Source organism: Panthera tigris, chromosome D4, assembly GCF_018350195.1.
Source record: "Panthera tigris isolate Pti1 chromosome D4, P.tigris_Pti1_mat1.1, whole genome shotgun sequence".
Taxonomy (NCBI): Eukaryota; Metazoa; Chordata; class Mammalia; order Carnivora; family Felidae; genus Panthera; species Panthera tigris.
The window spans coordinates 24,930,920-24,944,318 of record NC_056672.1 but is presented as its reverse complement, the minus strand read 5'-3'; the positions used below and the strand labels follow the sequence as shown (position 1 = coordinate 24,944,318).

General features: G+C 38.1%; 1 protein-coding gene across 9 annotated transcripts in view; it reads left to right on the top strand.

The window, feature by feature from the left end:
* The window catches only part of KIF27 (kinesin family member 27), a 98,129-nt gene that overhangs the window by 10,053 nt on the left and 74,677 nt on the right, over positions 1-13,399 (top strand). For 8 of the 9 annotated variants that reach the window (XR_006210588.1, XR_006210589.1, XM_042964524.1 and 5 more), the window contains exons 3-4: positions 5,442-5,669; positions 8,831-9,789. Coding sequence is in view for 7 of the 9 variants with exons in the window: in XM_042964524.1 (XP_042820458.1) it covers positions 5,442-5,669; positions 8,831-9,789 (1,187 nt within the window). In the remaining 2 variants the exon portion in view is untranslated. The remainder of the gene's footprint in view (positions 1-5,441; positions 5,670-8,830; positions 9,790-13,399) is intronic. The other variant, XM_042964523.1, reaches the window with a different exon arrangement.

Genomic DNA, 13,399 nt, shown 5'->3' with positions numbered 1-13,399 from the left:
CTTTGTTGAAGATAAATTGACCATATAATTGTGGGTTTATTTCTGGGTTTTCTATTCTGTTCTATTGATCTATGTGTCTGTTTTTGTACCAATACCATACTATCTTGATTGCTATAGCTTTGTAATGTAACGAAGTCTGGAATTGTGATTCCTCCAGTTTTGTTTTTCTTTCTTTTTTTTTAACATTTTTTTATTAAATTTTTAAAATGTTTTTTACTTATTTTTTGAGAGCGAGAGACAGAGTGTGAGTGGGGGAGGGGCAGAGAGAGAGGGAGACACAGAATTCGAAGCAGGCTCCAGGCTCCGAGCTGTCGGTACAGAGTCCAATGCGGGGCTTGAACCCACGAACTGTGAGATCATGACCTGAGCCGACGTCTGATGCTTAACCAACGAGCCAACCCAGGCACGCCCCTTTTTAAGAAATTTTTAAAATATTTATTTATTTTTGAGAGAGAAAGAGAGAGAGAGGCAGAATGCAAGCAGGGGAGGGGAAGAGAGGAAGGGAGACACAGAATCTGAAGCAGGCTCCAGGCTCTGAGTTGTCAGCACAGAGCCTGACGTGGGGCTTGAACTCATGAACCGTGATACCATAACCTGAACTGAAGTTGGATGCTCAACCGACTGAGCTACCCAGGTGCCCCCAGTTTTGTTTTTATTTTTCAAGATATCTTTGGCTGTTTAGAGTCTTTTGTGGTTCCATACAAATTTTAAGATTATTGTAGTTCTGTGAAAAATGCTGTTGGTATTTTGGTAAGGATTGCATTTAATGTATAGATTGCTTTGGGTAGTATAGACATTTTCACAGTATTTGTTCTTCTAATCCATAAGCATGGAGCGTCTTTCCATTTCTTTGTGTGTCTTCAGTTTCTTTCATCAATATTTTATAGTGTTCAGAGTACAAATCTTTCACCTCTTTGGTTAAGTTTGTTCCTAGATATTTTATTTTTGGTGCAATTGTAAATGAGATTATTTAATTTTCTTTCTGCTGCTTCATTATTAGTGTATGGGAATGCAAAAGATGCCTGAACATTGATATTGTATCCTGTGACTTTACTCAATTCATTTATCAGTTCTAGGAGTTTTTTGGTGGAGTCTTTAGCATTTTCTATATATAGTATTGTGTCATCTGCCAGTAGAGTTTTACTTCTTCCTTACCAATTTGGATGCCTTTTATTTCTTTTTGCTGTCAAAGTGCTATGGCTGGGACTTCTAGTACTATGTTGAATACAAGTGGTGAGTGTGGTCATCCTTGTCTTATTCCTGACCTTCAGGGGAAAAGCTCTCTGTTTTTTACCATTGAATATCTTGTTGGCTATGGGCTTTTCATATATGGCCTTTATTTTGTTGAGATATATTCCCTCTGGACCTACTTTGCAGAGGGTTTTTATCATGAATGGATGATGTTCTTTGTCAAATGCTTTTCTGCATCTGTTGAAATGATCATATGGTTTTTATCTTTTCTCTTACTGATGTGACATACCACATTGATTATTTTGCAGCTTATAAACTACTCTTGCATTCCAGGAGTAAATCCCACTTGATCGTGGTGTATGATTTTTTAAAATATATTTTTGAATTCGGTTTATTAATATTTTGTTGAGGATTGCATCCATATTCATGAGAGATCTTGGCCTGTAGTCATCTTTTTTGTGGTGTCTTTATCTGGTGTTGGTATCAGGGTGATACTGGCTTTATAGAATGAATTTGGAAGTTTTCCTTCCTCTTGTATTTTTTGGAATAGTTTGAGAAGAATGGGTATTAGCTCTTTTTTAAATGTTTGGTACAATTCACAGTGGAGCTGTCTGGTTGTGGACTTTTGTTTGTCGGGAGTATTTTGATTGGTTTGTTCAAATTTTTATTTCTTCCTGCTTCAGTTTTGATAGATTATATGTTTCTAGGAATTCATCCATTTCTTCTAAGTTGTCCAGTTTGTTGGCATATAGGTTTTCATAATATTCTATTACGTTTGCTTTTATTTCTATGGTGTTGGTTTTTATTTCTTCCCTTCTGTTAGTAATTTTGTTTATTTGGGTCCTCTCATTTTTTAAAGGAATCTTTCTAGAAACTTATTCCCTGGCTCTTTAAAAATTATAATAATGTGCATTGTAAAAAGTGCATTTGCAAGTGATGCTTAAGAAATTAAATTAGGGGTGCCTGGGTGGCTCAGTTGGTTAAGTGTCAGACTTTGGCTCAGGTCATGATCTTGCAGTTTGTGAGTTTGAGTCCGGCATCGGGCTCTCTGCTGTCAGTGCAGGGCCCACTTAGGATCTTCTGTCCTCCTCTCCTGCCTCCCCCATAAAAAAATGAATAAACATTAAAAAAAAAGAAACTAAAATAAATGAAAACTAGTCTCATCCCAAGGAAATAACCATTTGATGTATAGTATTCTAGAGTGCTCTAGACATTTTTCTAGGCATTTTACAAATATTCATGTAGTTTTATTCTTGTTGTTTTGTTTAATGAATTATTATACCATTATTTCTATAACTTTCTTTTTGCATTTAACAATATAAAGTATTTCATTTCTTCACTTTTGTGTCATGGAAATTTACTCATTTTTTTCAGACTATATAATATTCTACAATTGGAATGGACCATAGTTCCTCCATTCCAGTTTTTATTTATTTCTGAGAGAGAGATAGAGTGTGACCAGAGGAGGGGCGGAGAGAGAGGGAGACACAGAATCTGGAGCAGGCTCCAGGCTTCGAGCTGTCAACACAGAACCCAGTGTGGGGCTCCAACTCAACGAACCATGAGATTATGACCTGAGCCGAAATCAGACACTTAACCGACTTCTTCCTTACCAATTTGGATGGCTTTTATTTCTTTACGTTGTCGAATTGCTATGGCTAGGACTTCCAGTACTATGTTGAATAAAAGTGGAACTCTTTTGCACTGCTGATAGGAATGCAAACTGGTGCAACCACTCTGGAAAACAGTATGGAGGTTCCTCAAAAAATTAAAAATAGAACTACCTTATGACCCAGCAATTGCACTACTAGGTATTTATCCAAGGGATACAAGAGTGCTGTTTCGAAGGGGCATGTGCACCCCAATGTTTATAGCAGTGCTATTGACAATAGCCAAAGTATGGAAAGAGCCCAAATGTTCATTGACTAATGAAGGGATAAAGAAGATGTGGTGTATATATATATATATATATATATATATATACAATGGAATATTACTCGGTGATCAAAAAGAATGAAATCTTGTCATTTGCAACAATGTGGATGGAACTAGAGGGTATTACGCTAAGCAAAATTAGAGAAAAACAAATATATGACTTCACTCATATGTGGAATTTAAGATACAAAACAGATGAACGTAAGGGAAAGGAAGGAAAAATAATGTAAACAGGGAAGGGGACAAACCATAAGAGACTCTAAAATACAGAGAACAAACTGAGGGTTGCCAGCAGGGTGTTGGGTGGGGGGAAGGGCTAAAGGGGTGAGGGGCAATAAGGAGGACACTTGTTGGGATGAGCACTGGGTGTTATATATAAGTGACAACATCTGTTGTTGCCTGAGTTAATTTTAGCCATTCTGACAGGTATGAGATCGTATCTCATGTGGCTTTGATTTGTATTTCCCTAATGATGAGTGATGTTGAACATTTTTTCATGTGTCTGTTAGCCATCTGGATGTCTTCTTTGGAAAAGTGTCTATTCATGTCTTGCCCATTTCTTCACTGGATTATTTGTTTTTTAGGTGTTGAGTTTGATAAATTCTTTATAGATTTTGGATACTAACCCTTTATCTGATATGTCATTTGCAGATATCCTCTCCCATTCTGTCCATTGCCTTTTAGTTTTGCTGATTGTTTCCTTCACTGTGCAGAAGCTTTTTATCTTGATGAGGTCCCAATAGTTCATTGTTGCTACTTGTTATTTTTATTTTACTTTATGTTTTTAATGTTTATTTTTGAGAGAGAGAGAGAGCAGGGGAGGGGGGGAGAGAGAGAGAGAGAGAGAGAAAGAGAGAGAGAGAGAGAGAGAGAGAGAGAAAGAGAAAGAGAGAGAAAGAGAAAGAGAAAGAGAAAGAGAAAGAGAAAGAGAAAATGAATCTGAAGCAGGCTCCGGGCTCTGAGCTTTCAGTGCAGAGCCCAATGTGGGATTCAAACCTACAAACTGTGAAATCATGACCTGAGCTGAAATCGGATGCTTAACCGACTGAGCCACCCAGGCACCCCTGGTGTCTGATTTTTAAATAATGCTGTTTTTTTCCTCCTATAAATAATTTATTGAGCATTTGTAGTGCCTAGGGCACCATGCTAGGCCCTGAGGCAGAATAATCTTTTTTTTTTCAATAGGATGCCTATTTAAACTAATAGTCATTTTCCTGCTTCTCAGCACCTTGGATTTACTGACTTGTACCAGAAACTAGAACATTCTCTAGAAACTTTTGTGTGTTCTTTAAATAACATACAATAGCTAAATGATAGCTGTTGATGTATAAAACTTTACAAGTTCTCTCTCCGAAGCTGTCTCTGGAATATAAGTGTAACGTTGAAAATATGGCATTTAGGTTACCAAAATACCTATTGAAGCTTTATGATAAATATTTGAAATTCAGTGTTTTGGTAAGTTTTGAATTATTGTGTTTTGTTATCTTTTGAAGTGGGAAATGAATCAGCTGTTTCTAATCGACTTTATATTCTGGGTAATCTACAATGTGTATATTGCACTGTAGTTCATAGGTGAAACTATTGGCTAGTTCCTGGAAACTCAAAAAAGAATCTTCACTCTCTTGTATTAGAAAAAGCTACAGCTTTCTTTATTTGCCACACGATGGCAGTCTTGCATCTTAAATTAGGTGAAAGGTAGTCCAAGTTAATAGAGGTTCACATTTTCAGGATGTTTGTTGCCAAAAATCTAAACATCGGTAATTTTCAACCTGGAAGCTAGTTATTTTTAAGGTTCATTTGCAAGCCAACCCTTTGCGCTTGAAACATATTTTCTATGGAACAATGCTACAAATGCTGGGTAGGTTTCTAAATTAACTTAACTTATTTAACCTTAAGTCCCAATTTGTTCTTTGACTTGTTTCACACTTTACCTTGTAATTTTTAAAACTATTTAAAAAATTGTTGGGGCGCCTGGGTGGCTCAGTCGGTTAAGCGGCCGACTTTGGCTCAGGTCATGATCTTGCGGTCCATGAGTTTGAGCCCTGCGTCGGGCTCTGTGCTGACAGCTCAGAGCCTGGAGCCTGTTTCAGATTCTGTGTCTCCCTCTCTCTGACCCTCCCCTGTTCATGCTCTGTGTCTCCCTCTCTCAAAAATAAATAAAACGTTAAAAAAAATTTTTTTTAATTGTGGAAACTTTTATACATCAATATTATAGTTTACAGTTTTAAAAAATTTGTAATATAGAGAAATGTAAGAAAATAGATGTATACATTATAAATTTAGGGTTTTGGCTTTTCTTATATTTTAATTTTCAGATGTCCTTTCTTTCTCTAAATTTTTAGCTTCAGTTGTGGAGGGTCAAAAGGGTATCATTCCTCGAGCTATCCAAGAAATATTTCAAAACATCTCTGAAAATTCTAGCACTGACTTTAATGTCAAAGTGTCTTATATAGAAGTATATAAGGAAGACCTAAGAGATCTTCTAGAATTAGAAACATCTATGAAGGATCTTCACATCCGAGAAGATGAAAAAGGAAACACAGGTAAATAGCATTGACTGCCTTCATTACCAAATAGATGTGATTTAATTCAGTTTCTGGATATATTCCAAAGAATCTTTAAAACAGACATAGAAGCAAAAGGAATTTGTTTTTTCTTTAAAATTGAATACCTTTTTAATTCCCAATATCCATTAAATCACCCAGGTGAAAAGTAGTTCAGACTGGTTGGTTAAATGAAGTTAGTAAGTTGTAATTCAAGATACTTATATTCTATAATTGTCCCCGCTCTGGGCTGAAGATCAGTGAGACTTTGAAATAGGCTAAATTAGTATTTGTACTTTTTTTTCTCCCAGAGTTTCTCCCAGATTGGAGACGGCTTCTCCCTTTGGTGTTTGTCCAAGTTGATCTAGAATTCTCCTTTTGTCCTCTTTGATTTTGTCCTGTACTTTGTTGTATTTTTCAAGATCTTTCTATGCTAGCAACTTGTTAATCTCATTAAATATCAATTTGTTTGGAAATGGGAGAAGGTTCGAATGGGTCAAAATGCAAGTATTTTAAAGCATAGCACCTCCTGCTTTTCTGATTTAAAGGGTTATATGTTCAACATAGAACATTTTGAAAACATAGAAAAGTTTAAGGAAGAAAGTTATTAAAGATCAGTTTTAATCCCAGAACCCAGAAAAAGTAACTTCTGTTTTTGGTGTGTTTCCTTCCAGATTTCTTTTCCCATGCATGTATAATTTTTTTTAATATACTTGCAACCCTACATATAACATCGCATCTTATTTTTTCATGTAATATTTATATGGTGAGCATTTTCACACAACATTAAATATTTCTCAAAGTTATGAGTCTTCATGGTCATGTAGTAATTTGTCTTCTAAATGTATTATACTTTACCTAATATTCCATTGTTGGACATTTAAGCAGTTTCCAGAGTTTCATTATTATTAACAACAATGACTTGGATGTGTTTCTAAGAAAGGATACTTAGGTAGAACCTTCTTGGAGAAAAAGGATCCTGCTTGAGGAGTGTCCCCTTGAGGGAATCTCCTCGCAGTAGGAATGTAAGGTCGTTCAAACTGCCTGCAGGGGGCAGTGAAGTTTGTTGCCTTTTTAGCCCTGGCTTGGCAGCCCTGGAATTCCTCAATGTTTGAAAAAATTGGTTTTTGTTTTCTTTTTAATTTTTTTTTACATTTATTTATTTTTTGAGAGAGAGAGACAGAGTACAAGCGGGGGAGGGGCAGAGAGAGGGGGAGACACAGAATCCGAAGCAGGCTCCAGGCTCTGAGCTGTCAGCACAGAGCCCGACGCAGGGCTCGAACCCACGAACTGCAAGATCATGACCTGAGCTGAAGCCGGTCGCCTAATTGACTGAGCCACCCAGGCACCCCTGTTTTGTTTTTGAGAAAGAAAGCATACATGGTAGTCTATGGTCTTATTAGATAATTCAGTGTAGTTTATCTTTTCTGGACAGAATCCAGGCCAGTGTTTTGAGCTTCTATATCATATAAAAGGTAATTCTTGAATGTTTTTATTTTTTGTTAAAGATACAAAAATAATACATATTTATTGTAAAATAGCCCATATGCTGTCACCCCTGATAAACTTAATAGCTGTTATCAGTCCTGCAAAAGTTTTGGAAAGATGTGACAAATGCTCTTAAGACAAATTGCCGTATGTTTTATACGGTATTCCACTCACAACCAAAATGTATTTCTTTGACATCCTTATTTAGTTCCTTCGTGTAAAGCACTGGTTGGCATCCAACCTAGATGCTGCACAATTAGCATCACCGTGGAAGTTTTTTAAAAAATACTGATTTCCAGGGGCGCCTGGGTGGCTCAGTTGGTTAAGTGACCAACTTCAGCTCGGGTCATGATCTCGCAGTTCGTGAGTTCGAGCCCCGCGTTGGGCTCTGTGCTGACAGCTCAGAGCCTGGAGCCTACTTCAGATTCTGTGTTTCCCCCTCTCTCTACCCTGCTCACGCTCTCTCTCTGTCTCTCAATAATAAATAAACATTTAAAAAAGTAAAAAAAAAAAACTGATTTCTGGGCCCTGCTTTTCAGAAATCCTGATGAATTTGTCTGATCGGGCCTGGGCATCAGTACTTTCTCTTTTATAAAGCTTCCAGATGATTTGCAGCTAGGTTTGAGGACCATGGATAGTGCTAAGCTGTAGCCTAACATTAAAAAACTTTATGAAAGTTATCCTTTGATTTACAGTTACATTGTCATACTTTATAATTGGTGATGTGTTAGCATTCCCTGTTTGTAGTATAAGTACTTTAGAACTTTCAATGAACTAGGTTGTTAAGAAAGTGTCATGATGGAAATAATGAAGGCAAAATGATTATTTTTCAAGAAAACAGTGACATAACCGAATCTGAATAAAGAGGAAACATGGCTCTGTAATTCAAGCACAGAATCAGGAGCTTTATGACTCTGATTCAAAGCCCAAATCCACCTTCTTCTTTTTGAAGTATGTTTGGATATAAGCAAATAATGTGGGTGGTAAGCTTTGGTTTATTTTTGGCTCTTATTCTGCTGTTGTTGAAATAGAAACTTTTTTGCTTTTTGTGAATTGCCAACATGTTTGTTTATCTTATACTCTGATATTATGTAGGTTAAGCCTGTTTTTAAAATGAATAACCAATTTATTTATACTGAAATTTTCATGTATCGTTGGTTATGACCACACAGTACCAAAACCCTTAAACCTAAGGATGGTTTGAAGACTCAAAAGAAACGGATTTCTTTTAATTAATCTACCACTAGTTAATTCTTTGAGTTAATATTTAATTAATCTATTTAAATAAGTCTGTTAGACTCTATAAGTCAAAATACTGGATTAAAGGGTTTTTCTTTTCTCAGTCATCTTAAAGAATTGAGTGTGATATGTGACTCCAAAGAAACCAGATTGTTTAATACACACACACACACACACACACACACACACACATATATAATATCTTTTAGAATTTAAATATCAAAATGAGTGCTGTCTATTAAAATAGTTCCTTTGGAAGATTATCCAAAATTACTTAATGATATTGCTGTCACTATTGTTTGAAATGCTCTTGATTTTTTAAGACACTTTCTTAGCCTGGGAAGTTTAGCAAATAATAACTGTTGTGGTTAAGTTTAAACTCTACTGGGTTTTGATTAAAATTTGGTTTAAAAACTTGCTGTTGCTATTTTAAGTGATTGTTGGGGCCAAGGAATGTCACGTGGAGAACGCAGATGAGGTGATGAGTCTCCTGGAGATGGGGAATGCAGCCAGGCATACAGGTACCACCCAAATGAACGAGCACTCCAGTAGATCACATGCAATTTTTACAATCAGCATTTGTCAAGTAGAGAAAAATACAGAGGCAGCTGAAGATGGATCGTGGTATTCCCATCGGCATATTGTCTCAAAGTTCCACTTTGTGGATTTGGCGGGCTCGGAAAGAGTAACTAAAACCGGGAATACTGGCGAACGGTTCAAAGAATCCATTCAGATCAACAGTGGGCTGTTGGCTTTAGGAAATGTAATCAGTGCTCTTGGGGACCCACGCAGGAAGAGCTCCCATATTCCATACAGGGACGCTAAAATCACCCGGCTTCTGAAAGATTCCTTGGGAGGCAGTGCCAAGACTGTCATGATCACTTGCGTCAGCCCATCCTCCTCAGATTTTGACGAGTCCTTAAATTCCCTCAAATATGCCAACAGAGCACGCAATATTAGAAACAAACCCACCTTAAACTTCAGCCCCGAGTCTGAGCGTATGGACGAAATGGAATTTGAAATCAAGTTGCTTCGAGAAGCTCTGCAAAGCCAGCAGGATAGCATCAGCCAAACCAGCCAGATCCATCAAGAGGGGACTCCTGATAAAAACAGGATCCGGTCTCTTGAGGAACAAGTAGCTCAGCTACAAGGAGAGTGTCAGAGTTACCAAACCTGTGTAGAGGAAGCCTTTACCTTCCTGGTGGACTTAAAGGGTGCTGTCAGACTGAACCAAAAGCAGCAACACAAACTGCAGGAGTGGTTTAACATGACCCAGGATGTCAGGAAGGCAGTGTTCGCCTCGTTCAGAGGGAGCCACGGCGTCGGCAACCTGGAAGAAGGACCACAGCATGTGACAGTTCTCCAGCTGAAGCGAGAGCTTAGGAAATGCCAGGTATGTAGACACCACTTCCGTTAGTGACTTGTTTAAGGACTCCGGTTATTTGGGCAAGGGTCATTTTGGGATTCCAGAAGTTTTTAAAAAGGATTATATGTAAATTCTCATTTGCCTTTTGCTCAGTCTCTTTTTCCCTTTTCCTACTGCTTTGTCCTCATTTTCCTTTCTCTTTTAATGTTTTTTTAATTTTTTTAAGTTTATTCATTTCGAGAGACAGAGAGAGCAAGTGGGGGAGGGGTAGAGAGAGAGGGAGAGAGAGAATCCCAAGGAGGCTCCACAATGTCAGCACAGAGCCTGACACAGGATTCAAAGTCAGGAAACTCAAGACCATGACCTGAGCCGAAACCAAGAGTCAGATGCTTAACCGACTGAGCCACCCAGTTGCCCCTCTCTTTCAGTATTTTAACTTGTTACATTTATGAAGTAGAATCTTGGGGACCTGGTCATTAATTTAGAGGGTGAAGAGAAACATAATTTCAGAAACAAAATGAAGTACTTTATTGAGTTTTTATCCCTCTTTGAGTCAGTGGTTCTTGAAGAAAAAAAAAAAAAACTTCACCCCTTGAGTGTGGAATGTTGAGTTTTTAAAAAAAGTTTATTTATTTATTTATTTTGAGAGAGTACAGCAGGGGAGGGACAGAGAGAGAGGGAGAGAGAGAATCGCAAGCAGGCTCTGTGTTGTCAGTGCAGAGCCTGATGTGGGTTCGAACCCATGAACTGCGAGATTGTAACCTGAGCTGAAATCAAGAGTCAGAGGCTGAAGTGACTACTGAGCCACCCAGGCACCCCGGAATGTTGATTTTTTTTTAAACAAACAAAATCATTGTATGTGACAATATTTAAGGGATGTAGGTATGTACATGTGTACATATTATGTACATTGAGTTCTGAAATACATTTGTCACTTTCCATTCAAAAACCTGAAGATTTCGTGTCCCTAGGGAAATCACGGAAAACAAGATGTACCTATTCTGCTTACGTGGAGTTTGCATTATGTTGGGCAAATAGGTATTCTGCCAGTTTTTGAAAATAGGAAAACAGCTTTCTTTCTTTTTTTTTTTTTAATGTTTGTTTATTTTTGAGAGAGACAGAGACAGGATGCAAGTGGGTTAGGGGCAGAGAGAGAGGGAGACACAGAATCCAAAGCAGGCTCCAGGCTCTGAGCTGTCAGCATAGAGCCTGACGCAGGGCTTGAACTCACAAACCACGAGATCATGACCTGAGCCAGTCAGATGCTTAACCAACTGAGCCACCCAGGTGTCCTGAAAACAGCTTTCTAGAAAGAAACCTCTATTGCAGCAGTTCTTGGACTTTTTATTCACAAGGTTTTTTTGTTGTTTTTTTTTTTTAATATTATTTATTTTTAAGAGAGAGCACAAACAGGGGAGGGGCAGAAAGAGAGGCAGAGGATCCAGAGTGGGCCTGATAGCACTACACTGATAGCAGAGAGCCCAATGGGGAGCTCGAACCCACAAACCGCGAGATGAGTTGAAGTCAGACACTTAACTGACTGAGCCACCCAGGTGCCCATACAAGGTTTTTTGTTTTTTTTTTTTATGTTTTTAAAATTGAGGTCCCCTAAAGAGCTTTTGTTTATGTGGGTTGTATCTATTGATATTTACCATATTAGAATTAAAACACAAAAATTTAAGCTATTAATTCACTCAAAATAATAACCCAATGACATGTTAAGTAAAAACATTTTTTCATGAAAAATAACTATTTTCCAAATAAAAAAACTTAATAAAAGTGGAATTGTTGTACATTTTTACAAATCTCTTTTAATGTCTGGCTTAATAGAGGATGTGTGGATTTTCATATCTGCTTCGGCATACAGTTTGTTGCAATATGTTGTTTTAGTTGAAGTACATGAAGAATATCCAGCCTCATTTAGATTTGTAATTGGAAAGAGGAACATTTTAATTTTTTTTCAGATAATTATGGATATTCTTCTTGGTTATTGCACCAAAACTCAACAAGTAGCGGCATCCTAAAGGTTACTTGCAATGTGGGATTTGAAACTATTTTTGTTACGTTAAGATCTGTGCATTAAAATTTTTATTTTTATCTTGCTTTTTTTTGTTTTTTAAGAGAGAGAGAAAGAGCGCATGCGTGCGTGCGCAAGCAGGAGAGGGGCGGCAGGAGAGGGAGAGAGACTCTCCAGCAGGCTTCACGCCCAGCACAGAGCCTGTCACAGGGCTCCATCTCACAACTGTGAGATCGTGACCTGAGTGGAAATCAAGAGTCAGTTGTTTGACCGACTGAGCCACCCAGGCTCCCCTTTATCTTGTACTTTGAATGGATCTTTCATCCACGTGATTTTCAATCATCACCCATTGATCATTTGGAAAATATTTGTTTACTAAGTTACGTGCATCTTCCAATCAAGGGGCAGAAAGAGAGGGAGAGAGAGAATCAAGACTTGGACGCTCAACTGACTGAGCCACCCAGGCACCCTATCTCACAACGTCTGATACTTAAGTATAAGCATTTAAAGTCATAACTTTAAAATAATGGAGTTTTTAATTTTTGTTTTGAAGTAATCTGCCCCCAATATGAGGCTTGAACTCATGACCTTGAGAGCAAGAGTTGCATGCTGTATTGACTGAGCCATCCAGGTTCCCCAAAAATCATGGATTTTTTTCTTTTTTTAAAGCAGTAACTCTGCTCTACCTTCTTCATAATAGAGCAGGCCTGACCCTTCCTGTTTGGTATAAGAAAGTGGCAGAACAGGAAATACGATTGATGGGAAGCTTGACCTTTGGAGCACTATAGGAGTTGACAATAAGGAGTACTTCATCCTTCTAAGGTGGCTGAAATGGAAGCCCATAAAACCCCCTGATTGAGGATGGTGGGGTAGTAAGTTTTTCTCTCCATCTGTTGGAAATTCTGAATTAACTTGCTCTAGATTATGTACTCTAGATTAAGATTTCCCAAGGATATTAACAGTCTTTTTTGTTGTTGTTAACGTTTATTCACTTTTTGAGAGACAGAGACAGAGTGTGAGCAGGGCAGGGGGCAGAGAGAGAGGGACACACAGAATCGGAAGCAGGTTCCAGGCTCTGAGCTGTCAGCACAGGGCCCGACGTGGGGCTTGAACTCAGAAACTGTGAGATCATGACCTGAGCTGAAGTCAGATGCTTAACCGACTGAGCCACCCAGGAGCCCCAGGATATTAACAGTCTTGATGAAAAAGGGCACCATGATCAGATGTCTTTGGGGAATGCTAGATTGCAAAACTCCCAAGACTTCTCAGAACTTTCAAAGTGCTAGTGTAATTAATCTCAATGTGAAAGATACAATATTCAGTATTTCCCAATTAAAAAAATAGATTTTTTTTTTTTTTTGGTCTGAAGTCTTGCAGGAGTAGTAATCTTGGATACCACTAAATAGCAAATAGAGAAATGATTGCTGTCATTCCTCTCCCCATATGTCTCCTTAAAAAGTTGTTTTCTAGGGGTGCCTGGGTGGCTCTGTTGGTTAAGCATCTGGCTTTGGCTCAGGTCATGATCTGGCAGTTTGTGAGTTCGAGCCACGCATCGGGCTATGTACAGACAGCTCAGAGCCTGGAGCCTGCTTCAGATTCTGTGTCTCCTATCTCTCTGCC